The sequence below is a fragment of the Cyprinus carpio genome, chromosome A9 (assembly GCF_018340385.1).
Source record: "Cyprinus carpio isolate SPL01 chromosome A9, ASM1834038v1, whole genome shotgun sequence".
NCBI lineage: Eukaryota > Metazoa > Chordata > Actinopteri > Cypriniformes > Cyprinidae > Cyprinus > Cyprinus carpio.
In genome coordinates, this window is record NC_056580.1 from 13,809,363 (window position 1) to 13,824,884 (window position 15,522).

The window sequence follows — 15,522 nt, forward strand, 5'->3', positions numbered from 1 at the left end:
GTAGCACTGAGAGCCGGTATCACCGTAGCGATGTGCCAGGTACGCTCATGGGATTAGTTGGGAATGGGTTGGGAGTGTTCTGGCACTGAGAGAGGGGCAACTCACAAGGGCGGAAGCCCGGCATGCCTGTCCTGTGTGTGTATATGGTATGTGTGCGTGTGCAAGCATCAACACGTTACATGAATGTAATGAACATCTCTAACCATTCATTGAACCAAGTTTTGAAAATAATAGTAAGGTTTATATAGTAGGTAACAGATAGTTTGATTGACAGTCTGCGTCTTACTTTACAGTGAAGTATAAGAATTGTTTCCTTTGTTTGAAAACATATTGGCAACATTATGCATAAGATGCACTGCATTTGGATAAAGAATTTCTAAACAATTGATAACAGGACCCAGTGACCAAATGTTGTGAAAGTATGCGACTTTCTACAAATCATTATTTATTTATTTTTTTCCCTCAAAGAAACGGCTGCTAACCCCTATAATAACCATTATAATTATTTGGTTTTATTATTATTATTATCATATCAACAGCAAGTAATTCACACCATGAACTGAATAACAATATAATAATTTTATATTTGTAAACACAGACATTAATGAGTTCCTTGATTATTTTCTTATCTATCCATATAATCATTGATATTTTGCACTGACATCTGTGACTGACAAATATTTAAAACAAAACATTTACATATAATTTAATTATTATTAATAATATTTATTACATGTTAGAAACAATTTTCTTCAACTCTTATACAGAACAAATGGTGAAACTGCACAAATTGTACAGATTTCAGTATTTTCTCTAATGATTGACTCCTTGTGGCATGACAAGTGTCTAGCACCTGTACATTTGCCATGTTCAACCACTAGATGGCATAGTTATATTCTTCGTTGAGCTTTCTGACATAAGCAATGAAGCTCTATTGTTATTACAACTACAGTATTATGAAACACTACAGAATACCACAACATACAACAAATACACGTCAATTTGATTTAGTCTTAAAGTCTTTCATTATGAATGCACATTCTTAAGCATGGCCTGTTTCTAATAAAACAAATGTGCTATAGAACAAAGCTTAAATACAGTTCAATTAAAAAATAAGATATTCACCTGAAAAAATGTCATCCTTCACTCACCCTCATGTCATTCCGAACCCGTAAAATTTCGGAACACATATTTTGATATTTTTAAGTTTCTGTCTCTCCATTAAAAGTCAATGTGCATGTGTGTGCACATATTTGAGCTCAAGTGACCACCATATGTGTTTATATGTGAAAAAATACCTAATTAAATCTGCTCATCATATAAAGTGATCATATCTCTTCACAAGACTTATTAAACCACAATTATTGGTTACTGATTAAACTGATTGATTTACTTGTCAATGCCTTTATGACCTGAAGTTTTGGACTTCAATTAAGGGACAGAACCATCTTAGGTTTCATTAAAATATCATAATTTGTGTTTCAGGTGTGTCTTATGAGTTTAGAACGACATAAGAGTGAGTAAATGATGAAAGATGATTTTCATTTTTGGGCGAACGATCTGTTTAAGGGTTTTTCACATTCAAATACTCAGCTGCTTGCAATTATAGAAGACCTCAAAATTTCCATTTTCTTTACCCACAGTCCTGGATACCTGCTGATGAGATGATTTTCCTGCATGTGTCAGATATAAAATTCTTGCTCTTCCTCCACAGTGCCTTCTTGACTACACTCATTTACTGTCAAAATGCCATTGCTGTTCTGCTGTCCTTGCAACACATCCTTCACATTCTTTGGCTGTGGTTTGTGTACTACACAAGGTGTGGATTTTAGAAAGATGCTCTGTGTTCTAGATAGCACAGGAGTCTGTCTTATGGGGGAGGCATTATTATAGGTCAGATCAGCAAAGTCAAGACCTCCATCTGTTGGAGGAGCAGACTTGGGTCGCGGTGCTGGGGCCTTTAAATGGGGCCTCAGCTGTGGATGGGAATAACCTGAGACCACTGACAGGTCCACAGAGCTGCCGCTGATGGTTTGTCCCGTGTCCACATCTGTCTCTTCGGCTCCCACTAGCGTATCCACATTGACACGGAAAATTGGAGCAGCCATGGAAGAGAAGCAGCGAGGACGGAAGCTTGACGGAGAGGCACACGAGGAGCGGGACTCGTCTGTAGGCAGAGAAAAGAGAGACTGTGTGCGGTGGCCTGTCCATCCCGCCCGAAAGAGCTCCACATCCCTCTGGAGCCTCTCCATGTGGCCATCCTGATCACACAGCGTAGGCGGAGACGTCCTGGAGGTGTGTGTGACTGGCGATGGAAGGGTCTGGGTCCGCGAACGCGATGAGTTCCGGTGGTAACGGCGGTTTCGATAGGAGGCGGGCCCGCGGCCGTATGGTGGAGGAGGTGGAGGGGGCGGCTCGGGTGGAGGAGGGGAGGTAACCGGGGGATCATCAGTAGGAAGGTGATAGAACTTTGCAATAGTGTGTCTGCGGTAATACCGTGAACCTTGAACCTGACAGAGTCAAAATGAGAGCATGAAATCATTTTAAATTAATAAGCAATGTTCAGGAGACCATTTATGCAGATCCTAATACATTATTTTTTTTCATTTAAGATACTGTACTGATAATAAAATGTACACAAACATTACTGTTCAGAAATTTGGAATGGGTACCTTTGTGCATCTTCAGAACACAAATTAAGGTATTTTTGATGAAATGCGAGAGCTTTCTGACCCTGCATAGACAGCAACAGTACTACCACGTTCAAGGCAGGTAGTAAGGACATTGTTAAAATAGTCCATGTGACATCAGTGGTTCAACCGTAATGTTATGAAACGAAGAGAATACTTTTTGTGAGCAATGAAAACACAAATAACAACTCAATTTAATAATTTATTCTCTTCCAAGAGTACCATGACACATACGTGTGCATTCCTCTGCCTGAAAACAAGGTGCAGCGCATCCAGGTTCTACATTAGAATGCGACTCTTGCATCAGCAGCAACACATGTATGCGTCATTGTACTCTTGTGAACACACGTCGACTGACATGGAAGAGAAGAAATTGTTGAAAAAAGAATTTTGTAGAACAATCATCTCATGAGCATGTATGCAGGTCTTTGGGTAAACAAATGGAATTTTGAAGTCTTCTTTAATTGTAAGCAGCTGAGTATTTAAATGTGGAAAACCCAAAAAGATGTTATTTTTGTTTTCTTTTCTTTAAGATTCAACCACTGATGTCACATGGACTATTTTAATTTTCTGCAGGGTCAGAAAGCTCTCGGATTTCATCAAAAATATCTTACATTGTGTTATGAAGATGAACGAAGGTCTTATGGGTTTGGATCGACATGAGGGTGAATAATTGACAGAATTTCCATTTTTGGGTGAACTATCCCTTTAAGGATATTTTTTGGTTAGCTCATGTATAATACATTTGGTCGCCATTTGACAATCTATGTAAATATAAAATCTGATCTTAAAGCAAAACAAGATAAGAACCAGCTGCTTTAAATCTTGAACTGTTCACATGGCAATATGATCAACAACATGAACTCTTTGTGGAGGATGATTCTGCAGGGAGCTGTCATATAGTTTGACATTAAACAAAAATAGCTTGGGAAAAGGAGCTATGTTGCTGCAAATGCCAAACTAAACACAATGTGGGAATGTGACTTTGATAAGGTAACTGTACACCTGTGTGTATATGTGTGTGTGAGAGAGTGAGAGAGGGGGAAAGAGGAAATTTCTTGTTAAACTTAGCAAGCATTGTTGAGTGTGTGTGCATTAGAGTAACAAAGTTCCACTGTTTTCTGCTTCACAACTCACTGCACATTCCCTCCATCGCTCTACCTCTCCCTCAATCATTTTCCTCTGTTACTTTATTTGGTTTTCTATCCATCTTTGAGCCTCTTTGTGCCCTTCTTCCTCACTGTTCTACTCACACATTTCCCACATTTTCCACATTCATACATTTTGTATGTGCTATATCTCCCTCAAAATAGTATATATTTCCCTTTTTCCACTATGAGGTTTCTCCGTGGGTCCTTGCAGGGTCCAAATTTATGGCTCATTGAGCACTGAATGGGAGTAAAATTGTCCCAAATTTATGGTTTTGTAAAAATGGTGTATTCAATTAAGTACAGTATCTTATGTACTTAAAATATCGTTCAAACGTTTGGGGTTGTTTCTGAAAATATTCTCATATTTATGTTCTCAACAATACAGTAAAAACAGGAGATTTGTGGAATACTGCAATTTACTATTTACTTTTTATTTATTCCTGTCATAGCAAAGACAAATTTTCAGCAGCCAAATTTTGAGGAAACTTAGGTAAAGCGAGGAAGCTTCTCTATATGTCCGTATATACAACCAGCTCAGCTTGTGTGTGTGTGGTATTTTTTTTTTCATTTGAAAGATAATTTGTATTATGTGTGAAATCCTCTCTGTGCCATTTGGCACCAGCAGGGGTTGATTAGTAATGAGGCTCTAGTTGTAGACAGAGAGCCAAACCTGCTTTGATCGCAGCTAATCCAGGTCAGGCAGAATTGACCTTTATGTGCTGGTGTGTTAGTTAATTTGGCTGCCTTTAGGTTTGTTTAAAGTATTTTTACATTGAGTCTTTCAAACACACATAATCACACAAACACAAGAGGCCAGATGTGTTTAGATCTAAACCAGGACATATTTTAAATCAATTTGTACAATTTATGTGATATCTTTTGTGTTTGTATATATATTTTTTTCATGTATGCAGCTCTGCAGTGTGTTTAGGCAGTAATGCTCAGTTCAACTGCTTGGTCTGAACCGGAGTTCAATATCAATTTGGCTCAAAACTATGGTACATTTGTGTCATCAATGTAGTTGCAAGCAGCAGTTGTTTTCAACAGTAGCTAGGTAACGACTCGGGAGGTCGCACTGCTTTACTTTTGTCAATTTGGGTTTGTTTGGTTTCTACCAAAACACCCTCAGGATGGCACTGCAAGAGATGCAAGAGAATGTGAGCTGCTCTCTGAAGGTAATCTGCAGAGACAACCAGTAATGGAAAACTGATTCACAACTCTGCTTGCAGAGCATTGTTACAGAGCTCAAATGTGATTTTCAGGGACCTGAGTCATGGTACCATTTTCCTCATTATTTTGTCTCACATTTCACAAAAACCCACCAATTCACTATCTCAACAAATTAGAATACTTCATAAGACCAATTAAAAAAACATTTTTAGTGAATTGTTGGCCTTCTGGAAAGTATGTTCTTTTACTGTACATGTACTCAATAGTTGGTAGGGGCTCATTTTGCTTTAATTACTGGCTTGAGCAGTAATTGACCAAGTTCCTGGGTGTGCACATCACAGAGGACCTCTCCTGGACTGAAAACACAGCAACACTGGCCAAGAAAGCACAGCAGCGTCTCTACTTCCTCTGCAAACTGAGAAGAGCTAGAGCCCTGGCCCCCATCATGTGCACCTTCTACAGAGGCACCATCAAGAGCATTCTAACAAGCTGCATCACTGTGTGGTATGGCGCCTGCAACGTGTCCTGCCGGAAGACCCTTCAATGCATAGTGAGAGCAGCTGAGAAGGTCGTTGGTGTCTCTCTCCCCTCCCTCCAGGACATTTATGGAACCTCTCACCCGTAAAGCCCTCTGCATTGCAGGTGATCCCACCCACTCGTCACACAGCTTCTTCAGTCTGCTGCCATCAGGGAGGAGACTGCGGAGTCTCCAGGCCAGGACCAGCAGACTGAAGGACAGCTTCATTCATCAGGCTGTCAGGAAGCTGAACTCGCTCCCGAACTTGCCCCCCCTTCCCTCTTCTGCCCCAGGCACCACTGAACTATGACCATCCCCCCCAGGTCCCACATATTTTTTTTTTTATGGTTAAAAAGGTTTTGGTATTGGTAGTTGATACATAACATGTCATGAGCTTTTTAAATCAACATTACAAATTTAGGTTAACATTTATGAATAATACATATGAACACTGAACTATATTAAAATATATATGGAAAAGTGCATTTTATTTTTTACATTTTCCTTTTTGCCTTCACTAATTTATTTCAACAGTCCTATCGTGTGTGAAAATTATTTAGCACAAATATTCCATGTAGACGCTCAGAGTTCATATAACGTTATGTAAAATACATACTGTATAGCATGTTATTCTGCAACTTCATGAACTCTTCTTATTATAACACTCACATACTTTAGAACAATCTCTAGAACTGATGACAGTTCACTAAAATAACTTTTGTGAATAGTATATGTGAGATGTCATAAAATGTTTAAGACATCATATATATACAAAAAATAATTGCTTTGAGATATATTTTCTAGTAATATACAGTATCGTCTCTCTTACCTGTAGCAATATTTTATTTCCGTCATAATCACTGGTTTGCCAGCGGACATCACTGATGGGAGTGCAGGGCTCTGGCAGCAGTGGCACAAGTTCACCGACATCCCTCACACGAATCTCCATCACAGCATTTTCAGTGGGGACGGGGTTCTGGCCACGGGGCATCCGCTTGAATGACAGCTGGATTTCTGTTTCAGGGTTGGAGTAGACCACACAGAAGCAGAAATCCTCCTTCTTCTGGGCCAGCCTTCGGCGCAGAAGCAGCCTGTACAGACGCACCTGTTCGGTGTAGGTCTCATAGCAGCAGTAGACTGTAAAGCGTACAATCTCTTTGCCATAGTGCACCTGACGAAGTGCCCATAGAGGTGTGCCTGGTGCCAGTGTAACAAAGTCTTGGCTGGCTGGCGAAAATGGCAAGAGCCCTCGCCCGTTCACCCGCTCTGTGTGGTGGTATCGCCACGGAGGGCATCTAAGCTGACTGTGGAGACGTTCAAAACTCTCTTCACCTCCATATTCATCCTGTAGAAACAGGATTACAGCTAAGGCTGGCTGGTGTGATGGCGGTTCAGTGATGCGTTGCAGGCGGACCTTGGGCTTTCGGGAGAGACCACCTGCCCGTTCTGACACCCTGAAGAGGGTGAGATCAGGGTGGAGCCACGAGAGAACCTGATCAGCAGCTTGCTGGAGCCTTTTAGCCTGACCAGGGTCAGTGATGATGTGGATAGAAACTAGGAAAGGATCCTGTAGGTCCCCCATGGACAAATCACCTAGAAGAAAGACATAAGAAGAGGTGGGTGGATAGAGAGACAAGAAAATGAAAATATTACAATACATTAATTACTTTGCCATGAAATTTAAAAATTTAATTAATCGTGATGAAACTTTACTTCTTTACTTCTTTTTTTGTGACAAATATAGAAGTGAAACAAGTGAAAAGGAAAAATATAAGGTTGGGATGGGATTGGATGGAGGGAGATCTGAACACAAGCTTGTGGTGGATTGTAAGAAAGAGGTGAAGGAGCTGACTTAATGATTGGAGAAGTCCCAGCATACGTTACCAGAGAGAAGTCTCACAGGAGAATAAAGTTAAACATTCTAGTAAAAAATAAAGAGGTCATTTATTTATTAAACACGTGACACCTAAATTGTTCACAATAAGAACAATAACATGCATTTAGAAAATATAGGGTAAATTTTAATTTCATGCTAATTAAAATGAATTTGAAAATGAAATTTATATATACATAAATTATATTAATATGAATTAATAATTATTTTATAAATTAAATTAAATAAATGTAAACACTTTATGGCCCAATACCTTACAACTGCTGTAAACTGCTTTCGATAATACTTTAATATATCTTTAATAATAAAAATATCATATGGCTAAACAGACATAAGGGAAGTATGCAGTTTTTTCTCCGAAAAAAAAATCAACAAATGATAGTTGTCATCTTCCCACTACAAAATAATTTAGAAAACTCCCAACTATACTTGCCTTTTAGGCTCCCCTCAATTAGAGCACTGCTACAAAAATTTGGTTATTCCCTTTATTTGTATTAAGTGTATTAGTGTATTATATGTTCAGCTTTTTTCTGGCTTCAGGAGTCACTGTAAACCTACTTCACTTTTGACTTCTATAAACGAAAGAACAGTACAAATAGAAAAAAAAATGTATTGGCTCTCAAGGCTGAATGAAATCTTTTCATCCATGTGCTCCTGTTCTGTAATCATACTGAACAGTGAACACTCAATACTCACAATATTCAATAGTTAATAACCATTAACACTATACAAATGCTCCCTCTACCACTACTAAAATACGAATAAGGTTTGCCCTTCCACTGAACCATCCACTCAGGGCTCGACCAGACTGAGTCCTGAGTGCACACACACACAAACACACATACACACACAAATATCCCTGAGCACAAAGCACATGAAACCCTTAATAAAGTAATCAATAGGTCACATGTGACATTTTATGACTGCAGAATGAGATCAATATTCATGAGCAGCAATTAAAGACTTTCAAAAATGACTGCACTTATATGACGTGCTAAAACACATGATGTCTCTACATTATGAGAAATGCTGCACAATGTAATAACAAGCCCTTCAAACCTTCTTATTGATATGTTCTTCTGTCTGCCATAATCTATAGCAACAGTTTCAAAAATCTGTGTTGTTAATATGAGAACACAATTATTGTGCAGCTATCCACAAAAAGCAAACAAATGTATATAACAGAAAGTGGCAGAACATAGACAGCTGCCTCTTTCTTTTCCTCTACTCTTTTTTTCACCACAAACTTTCCAGACTCATGGGACTCGTCCCACTTTGTTTGTTGTTTAAGGTTGGGGGCACCAGAGGCCAAGGGAACGCTATGCCCTTACACACTTACACACAAAAACACACTCACGCAAGTAAACACACTTCTCTAGTTGCACTGCACTCTTGCAGGTGTAACTGACGCACATCTGAGTTCAATGAAGGATCCTTTCAATTGATCAGTGTAGAAAAATCAAGCTGTATATTCACTAGGCAAAGGTACTTGCTATTCTCTATTGTACAGTATGACCTCTAGAAACACAAATATTGCAGACAGCCTCACGGCAGACCTAATGTGATCCAGTTATTAATGTTTTAATTACCAAAAGATTTCAGCTAGAATAAATTATATGTGATTGTTAGGCACATGGTTCTGACATGGCTCACAGATACCGAACTTGATCACATGATTTGATTTAAATGTTAGTTCTCATTTTAATTCCGTCCCCAATTATCATGTTAATTGCTTGTACTGAATAAAATATATATTTAGTTATTTTGTAATATTTACCCTTTTAAAATAAATGTTTCGATTACCATTATTCTGTCATTCTGAAAAGTATCTGAGCAATGAAATATTTTGAGCACAAACTCATTATCAGTATTTTATAATGGTAACACTTTATTATTTTTTACAAATATTGGCTACAAATAATGTGGTGTGGTGCAATATGTGCCACTCTGTGACATTCAACCATAAAACGTTAATGTATAAGGGTTATAACAAACATCTAAAGAGGTGTTAGCTTATCTATGAACTAGCAAATCTGGTCTCTAAGTTTCTAAGTATGTTTTCTGTCTATGAGAGGCAGCTCTGCATTCAGTTAGACTCCAGAAGCCTCGATCACTTTAAACCATCTGTAATCTCAGTTGAGTCTGTAATGGAATGTAATCTGGCTGTTTGAGACTTAAGCAACCAACATTAAATAAGACACCATATTTAGCACCAGCTTAACCATCCCTAATAAACACTCCAATCTGGTGTCCTTCTTACACTGTAAAAACCTGCAATTGTTATTTTAAGTGACTATTTCTTATTTAGATCTAATGCTTTGTTGGTTTAACATAATGGATTAAGGTTGATTTAGTGATGTTAAATAAAAATTTTTACTTAAAAAAATAAACAAAAATTAAAATAATTTCACTGTAGTAAAGAGTCCAGCGCTATAAAGAGGCAAAACAGATTTCACAGAATATGCACTCGACTCCAGATTCTGTTTATGCAGAAAATTTAAATTGTTAGTGATGTGACAAAATAAAGATACAGAGAGGAAAGTACTGTGCACATGGATACAGAGAAAATCTGATGAGCTGCAGAAGTGGCGAAATGCTCACATGACTGACGATGCAGCATTAAGCAGTTATTCATGGCAGCCTTTCAAGAAAGCATACTGTCATACAATTGAAAAAGAGACAGAATGCAGAACCAATAAGGGGAAATGTGGTGGAAAAAAGTGAAAAACAGATCTCTCATCCAAGCAAAGGTGCTTAGACAAAGAAAAAGACAATGGAATATGAAATACACAGTGTAGAATTGTAGATTCTAAAGAACTCCCTCTCTAGACATTACCTCACTGATTCACACTGCATTTTTCATGCCTATAAGCACTTAGCCAGGATAAAATAAATTATATATTACCCAATAAATGTGTTTTTTTTTTTTTTTGGTCAAAATTGTTGAATGTCGTACTGTAAATCGCATCCCGTCATCAAATTAAAGATTGTGAGAACAAATGCTAATTTAAACATTTAATTCTTCTTCACCACCTCTATTTCCTCTCTCTCCTTTTTTCTCAAACACTCTGGTTCTGTTTTCTTCATTTTATGTCCCCGAGTCCACATTGAACCACTTTTCTTCATTCTTCAGTACATTATACACAGTCTATTATGTGGTGTCCTTGATGGAGACTAGGTTTTAGAGAGTGTTTGTGTGTGTATGTGAGTAGGTGAGTGTGTTTAAATGTGAGTGGGTGAGTGAGAGAGTGCTTCCTGCGCTGTCACTGGGAGGAGTGTTTCCTGCAGGCCAGATTAATGGGCTAATATTGGACATTAATCCCACTATAGGGAAACAGACTGGGTCCAGGGCAGCCACAGGGAAAGGTCAGCCACAGACACACACACAAGCAGGCACTCACACACAAACAAGCAGAGGTGTTAGAGCTCTTGAAGCACTTCAATCAGTGATTCCCCGAACAAACTAATCTCACTGTCATGGCAACAGTTGTCAAGCGTTTTAACAGACAGAAATCTTCCACTTGTAATTTGTAATGTGCTTTTCGAAATGCATAATATTCCAAAAGCAGTACAACCCCCCCGATGAGCACAAGGCGACAGAGGAAAAGGTATTTAAGGGACATTAGATATGGCGTATTTGTGTTTGATTAAAAATTGTTCTGAACTGCATAAAGGGGAATATACAAACAAATGGCATGTACTCACTGCTTGCTGATGACATAAGACTGTAGTCAGACCTGAGAAGAGAGTGAATGACAAAAAGGGGAGAGAGAAACAGAGAAAGACTTTTGTTAGAGACTGTTAGAGTGATTTAGGATCCCAAGGTTTCAAAGGAAGGTCCTACATCTTGATAAACAATCCTGGGTGTCATGGTATTATAGTGTGTGTTAGTGTAGTAATGTCTCTAGTGGATTATACACACATATATGCATAGGTTATGATCAAATATTGTCTTGCTGCTTTGTATCAGAAACCTTTTTATTCTCTCAGTTCAACGGTTGCAGAGGAAGGCAAAAAACTAATAATAAGACCTATTTGACATATTAAATACCTTTTGTACATGTGCCTTACATAGTGACCTAGTCCATTATGTTTCCATAGTAAATGCTTTTTTTCTCTTTTATCGCTCTCTGGTCAATCTTTTTCCTTTCCTCTCGCACTGTCTTTTTCCTGTTTCTCTGGTAGTGAAAACAGTGTAACAGAGTACTGAATTCTTTTTAAGAACAGGGAAATTCCATAGTTAAACTTGAATTTCGTATGTTCTAATTTAATGCTGTATTAGTATGGTCTGTACTGGTAGTATGGTGCACTGGTGCAATACTTCTGTTTGGGATCAGTAAGATTTATATATTTCTGGACAAAAAAAAGTTTATACTTTTATTCAGCAAAGATGCATTAAAATGATCAGTTATGGTAAAAGTTATGGTAAAGGCATTTTTAATGTTATAACAGATTTCTATTTCAAATAAATAGTGTTCATTTGAACTTTCAATTCATCAAAGAATCTTGAATGCATCATGTTTTCCACACATATATAAAGAAGCACAACCTCAAACTTTTGTACAGAAGTGTACAGTAAATACTATGGCCTATACTTTGCATGTAACAGCAAAGGCACTTTAATGTGCTTCTGTGTAATACTTAATACAAAAAAAGATCATTATAACAGTCTCTAAATGTGGTCAAAAATGTCATTACAGTGAAAAACATTTGTTTTATGTTTGCTATACCTGAATCAGTGAGTGCTGTATAGAGTATAATGATGATCTTACAGTACTAAGGTAATTGAAGTGGTGAATTTTACCGCATGTTGTTCACACTTAAACAATGAACTCTCAAGGATCATTAGACAGCATCCTTTTTGAAAGTCTCTGATTTACTGCCATGCCAGTTTACAGTTACTGTTGTTAAATGAACTAAATGAGGATATATAAGACAGAACATCTGTTAACTCGCCTTTAGCACCAAGACAGTTATTAGTTTTGAACAGTTCTCACAAGTGGCTAAAAAAGGCTTGGACGATATTCAATATATTTACATGAGAAGAATAAGTCCTTCATATTATAATTACAGGATCAACCACACATAACACATTTTTGGGTCAGATGAATTTCTTAGACTGTTTTGTACATTTTGAAGGCAAGTTTAAAAATGATGTATCTTAGTGGTTAAAGTTGTCAGATTACAGGTTGTAGTTCAAACTCAACAAGGGATAAGCTATCACCATTTGAGCTTAAACCTGCAGGTTGCTCATGGTTTTACTGTAAGGGGCTTTGGATAAATGCATCAGCTAATTGAAGAGTAAGTCATTAGAAATGTACCAAGGCCTATTTCTACAGAACAAATGACCTAAAGCGTATCTTAAGAAATAATATTCTAAAGCAGATTATATACCATACAACACACACACAGAGACAGGTCACATGTTCTGAAGAAGGGAGGATTCAGCAGTGTGCCAAGCCTACTATCCTATTAAATCACCATACATACACACTTACAAGACAGAACAGGCATTATGATATGACATACCTATAAACAAACCAGGATGCATCTTTTCATCATTCACAGCTGAAATCACAGAATGATGGTACAGATCATATGACTATGACATAATAGAGAGTTAAATCTTAGGTAGAAAGCTGATGTCAGATCTATGTGATTAGTGGCTACTTCTGTCACTCTCTTGTGCTAAAAAGCCTAAGCAGCAGTAAATCTCTGCGCCAGATGTCTTAGGTGTTAATGCCAAACAACAGATGGTTAAATAGGAAATGGGCCAAAAGGGGTAGAAACAAAACTAGAAAACTTCAAACAAGCGCGCTGTCTAATGGTTTTATTAGTGACCTGCGCTGCTCAGGTATCAGAATCCTCATCAAATGACTCACTTTAAATTAATCAGATTCTTATAAGCGCGTTGATATTTGTAGCATATTGGTGTTTATATACTAATCGGTACATTCTAGCTATATTCCCTATCCTATTTATTTCGTTTTCTTAGCTAAATAAAGCCTCTTTCTCAGTAGGCTACTCACCCTCCGGTCTCCGCTCCAGAGTCAGCGCACTCATCTTCAACTGAATTCTCCATCTCTGGTGAAAGTGACACTGACTTCACATGCCTCCCGTTTTCTCTTCTGCACTTCAACGCATACGAACACTGCACAAAATGAATGCGACGAAACTTGTTAAAGCTTGAATGGACAACCGACTCCGGTAACGGTGACAAGCACAGCTAAGTTGTGACAACACACGCACGACACGCCAGAGTCTGTCTGATCCGGTTCAATCGTGAAGCTTGTGCGTCACCGCCGTTCATTCAGTTCAATAGCGGTGCGTTTACCGCTCCCAGGTGGCACAACACAGTTACAGCGAGTATTTACGCACTTTTTGACCAGGCGACGAACATAATGCGAACTCAGTCTGTGGAATGTGGAAATCAGGATTTAAAGAGAGAGAGAGAGAGAGAGAGAGAGAGAGAGAGAGAGAGAGAGAGAGAGAGAGAGAGAGAGAGAGAGAGAGAGAAAGAGAGAGAGAGAGAGAGAGAGAGAGAGAAAGTAGTTTTATTTAATGCTAAATATTTTAAAGGCGCAGTTTTGGATTATTTTGCAAAAACGTTTTACAAAAGACAAAATACTACTTTTTGTTTAATGCTAAATATTTTAAAGGCGCAGTGTTGGATTATTTTGCAAAAACGTTTTACACAAGACATTTAGTAGGATCATTTTGAGATATAATTAACATAATTAACATAATATACACTTACGTGAGATTAATCCTTTCTTAAAAAAACGACAACAACAAAAAACAAAACAAATGGCAAAACATGGCATCAAATGACCAGACATGTAATTACAGTACTTATAATAATAATAATAATAATAATAATAATAACGTTTTGTTTAGTGCTCAAGTCAACTTACAAAGCATAAATCAAAACAAGTGCATTTTTCACAAATTTCATGCATTGAGGCCAATAAATGTCAGCATAACATCTCTATCTTTACCAACTTATTTCTGCCAACCCATTTATAGCTGTGCTGTGATCACCAATGCTTACATATAACACACTGTACACTGGAGAAATGAAGTCAGACAGAAAGAAATGACAGTCAGACTTGACAAAAGATATTATTTTATTGACAAGACTAAAAATATTTCTTAATGAAATAATTATGCAATAAATGTTAACTGAGCTTATATTATGAGCTTATATTTATAGAAATTAATAAAAGACCCATAGCATACACATAAAACACTGTCATTCAAACAATAGAATATATTGTAAAGCTATTTACACTAATATATCAGTTTATTTATATGAAAACGGGTGAAAAAAATACAATCTCTAAAAATGTCACTGTGGTGACTGCAAGTGAAATTTAATGCAGTCATCTTGGTCAGAGCATTACATTTCTAGCGTTAAAAACCCTTGTAAAGTTCTCTTTAGGTTTCTGACAAAAGGTCTGATTCTAGTCAATGTACCCCTCCGGTTCCAAAAGAAGATACTGTTGAAGTGGCTTTGGGACAGGGAGCCTGGCAATGAGTGAGCAGCAGTTACTTCCAAACTGTTTCCTCAGTGCAGACCGACACAGATGCTGCAAACTACGTGGCTTATACTCCAGTGCAAAAAGAGACTCATAAAAGGTTCTGTGAAACTAAAAAAAAAAGAATGAAAGAGAGACTAGTTATGTATTAATATGGTACAATAATTCCAAAAGCATCAGCATGCATTGACTCATTTCAAAACTGATTTACTTCACCTTTAAGCCTTGTTTTGCTGTTTGAAATATTTATGCTATGAATCATGTTTCCAATCTAGAAATGAATGCAAAAATCCTTGTGAAATGATGAAAGACTTACATGAAAAATATCCTCAGGTATAGCCTCAACCCATTTGGAGGTCACAGGAACAAGTGTGTATGAGTTAAACAGGATTTCCACAGTTTTAGGTGCTTCTGCACAGGCTGTTAATACTTAAAAAAATAAAAACATAAATCAACTGATGCCACCTGATCATACCAAAAATAAATCAATTGAAAGATGAATAAGACATCAGCAAACTAATAGACTTTAAACCAGCTTTTTTTTTACTGAAGAGTGTTTATG

The 15,522-nt window shown here is 37.5% G+C and overlaps 1 protein-coding gene across 2 annotated transcripts; it reads right to left on the reverse strand.

Annotated features, from left to right (window-relative positions):
- Positions 1–705: 705 nt before the first annotated feature.
- Positions 706–13,827, reverse strand: LOC109095938 (protein FAM124A-like). 2 transcript variants are annotated; one of them, XM_042763641.1, is made up of 5 exons: positions 13,452–13,827; positions 12,952–12,990; positions 11,128–11,159; positions 6,358–7,121; positions 706–2,510 (listed from the first exon to the last, which is right to left on the reverse strand). In XM_042763641.1, exons 3-5 carry the CDS (start codon positions 11,141–11,143, stop codon positions 1,683–1,685), a joined length of 1,608 nt encoding a protein of 535 aa, XP_042619575.1. In that variant the 5' UTR covers positions 11,144–11,159; positions 12,952–12,990; positions 13,452–13,827; the 3' UTR covers positions 706–1,682. The 2 variants fall into 2 exon arrangements, with proteins under 2 accessions (XP_042619575.1, XP_042619574.1); XM_042763640.1 differs by lacking the exon at positions 12,952–12,990 and having other exon boundaries at positions 13,452–13,826.
- Between the last annotated feature and the right edge of the window lie 1,695 nt (positions 13,828–15,522).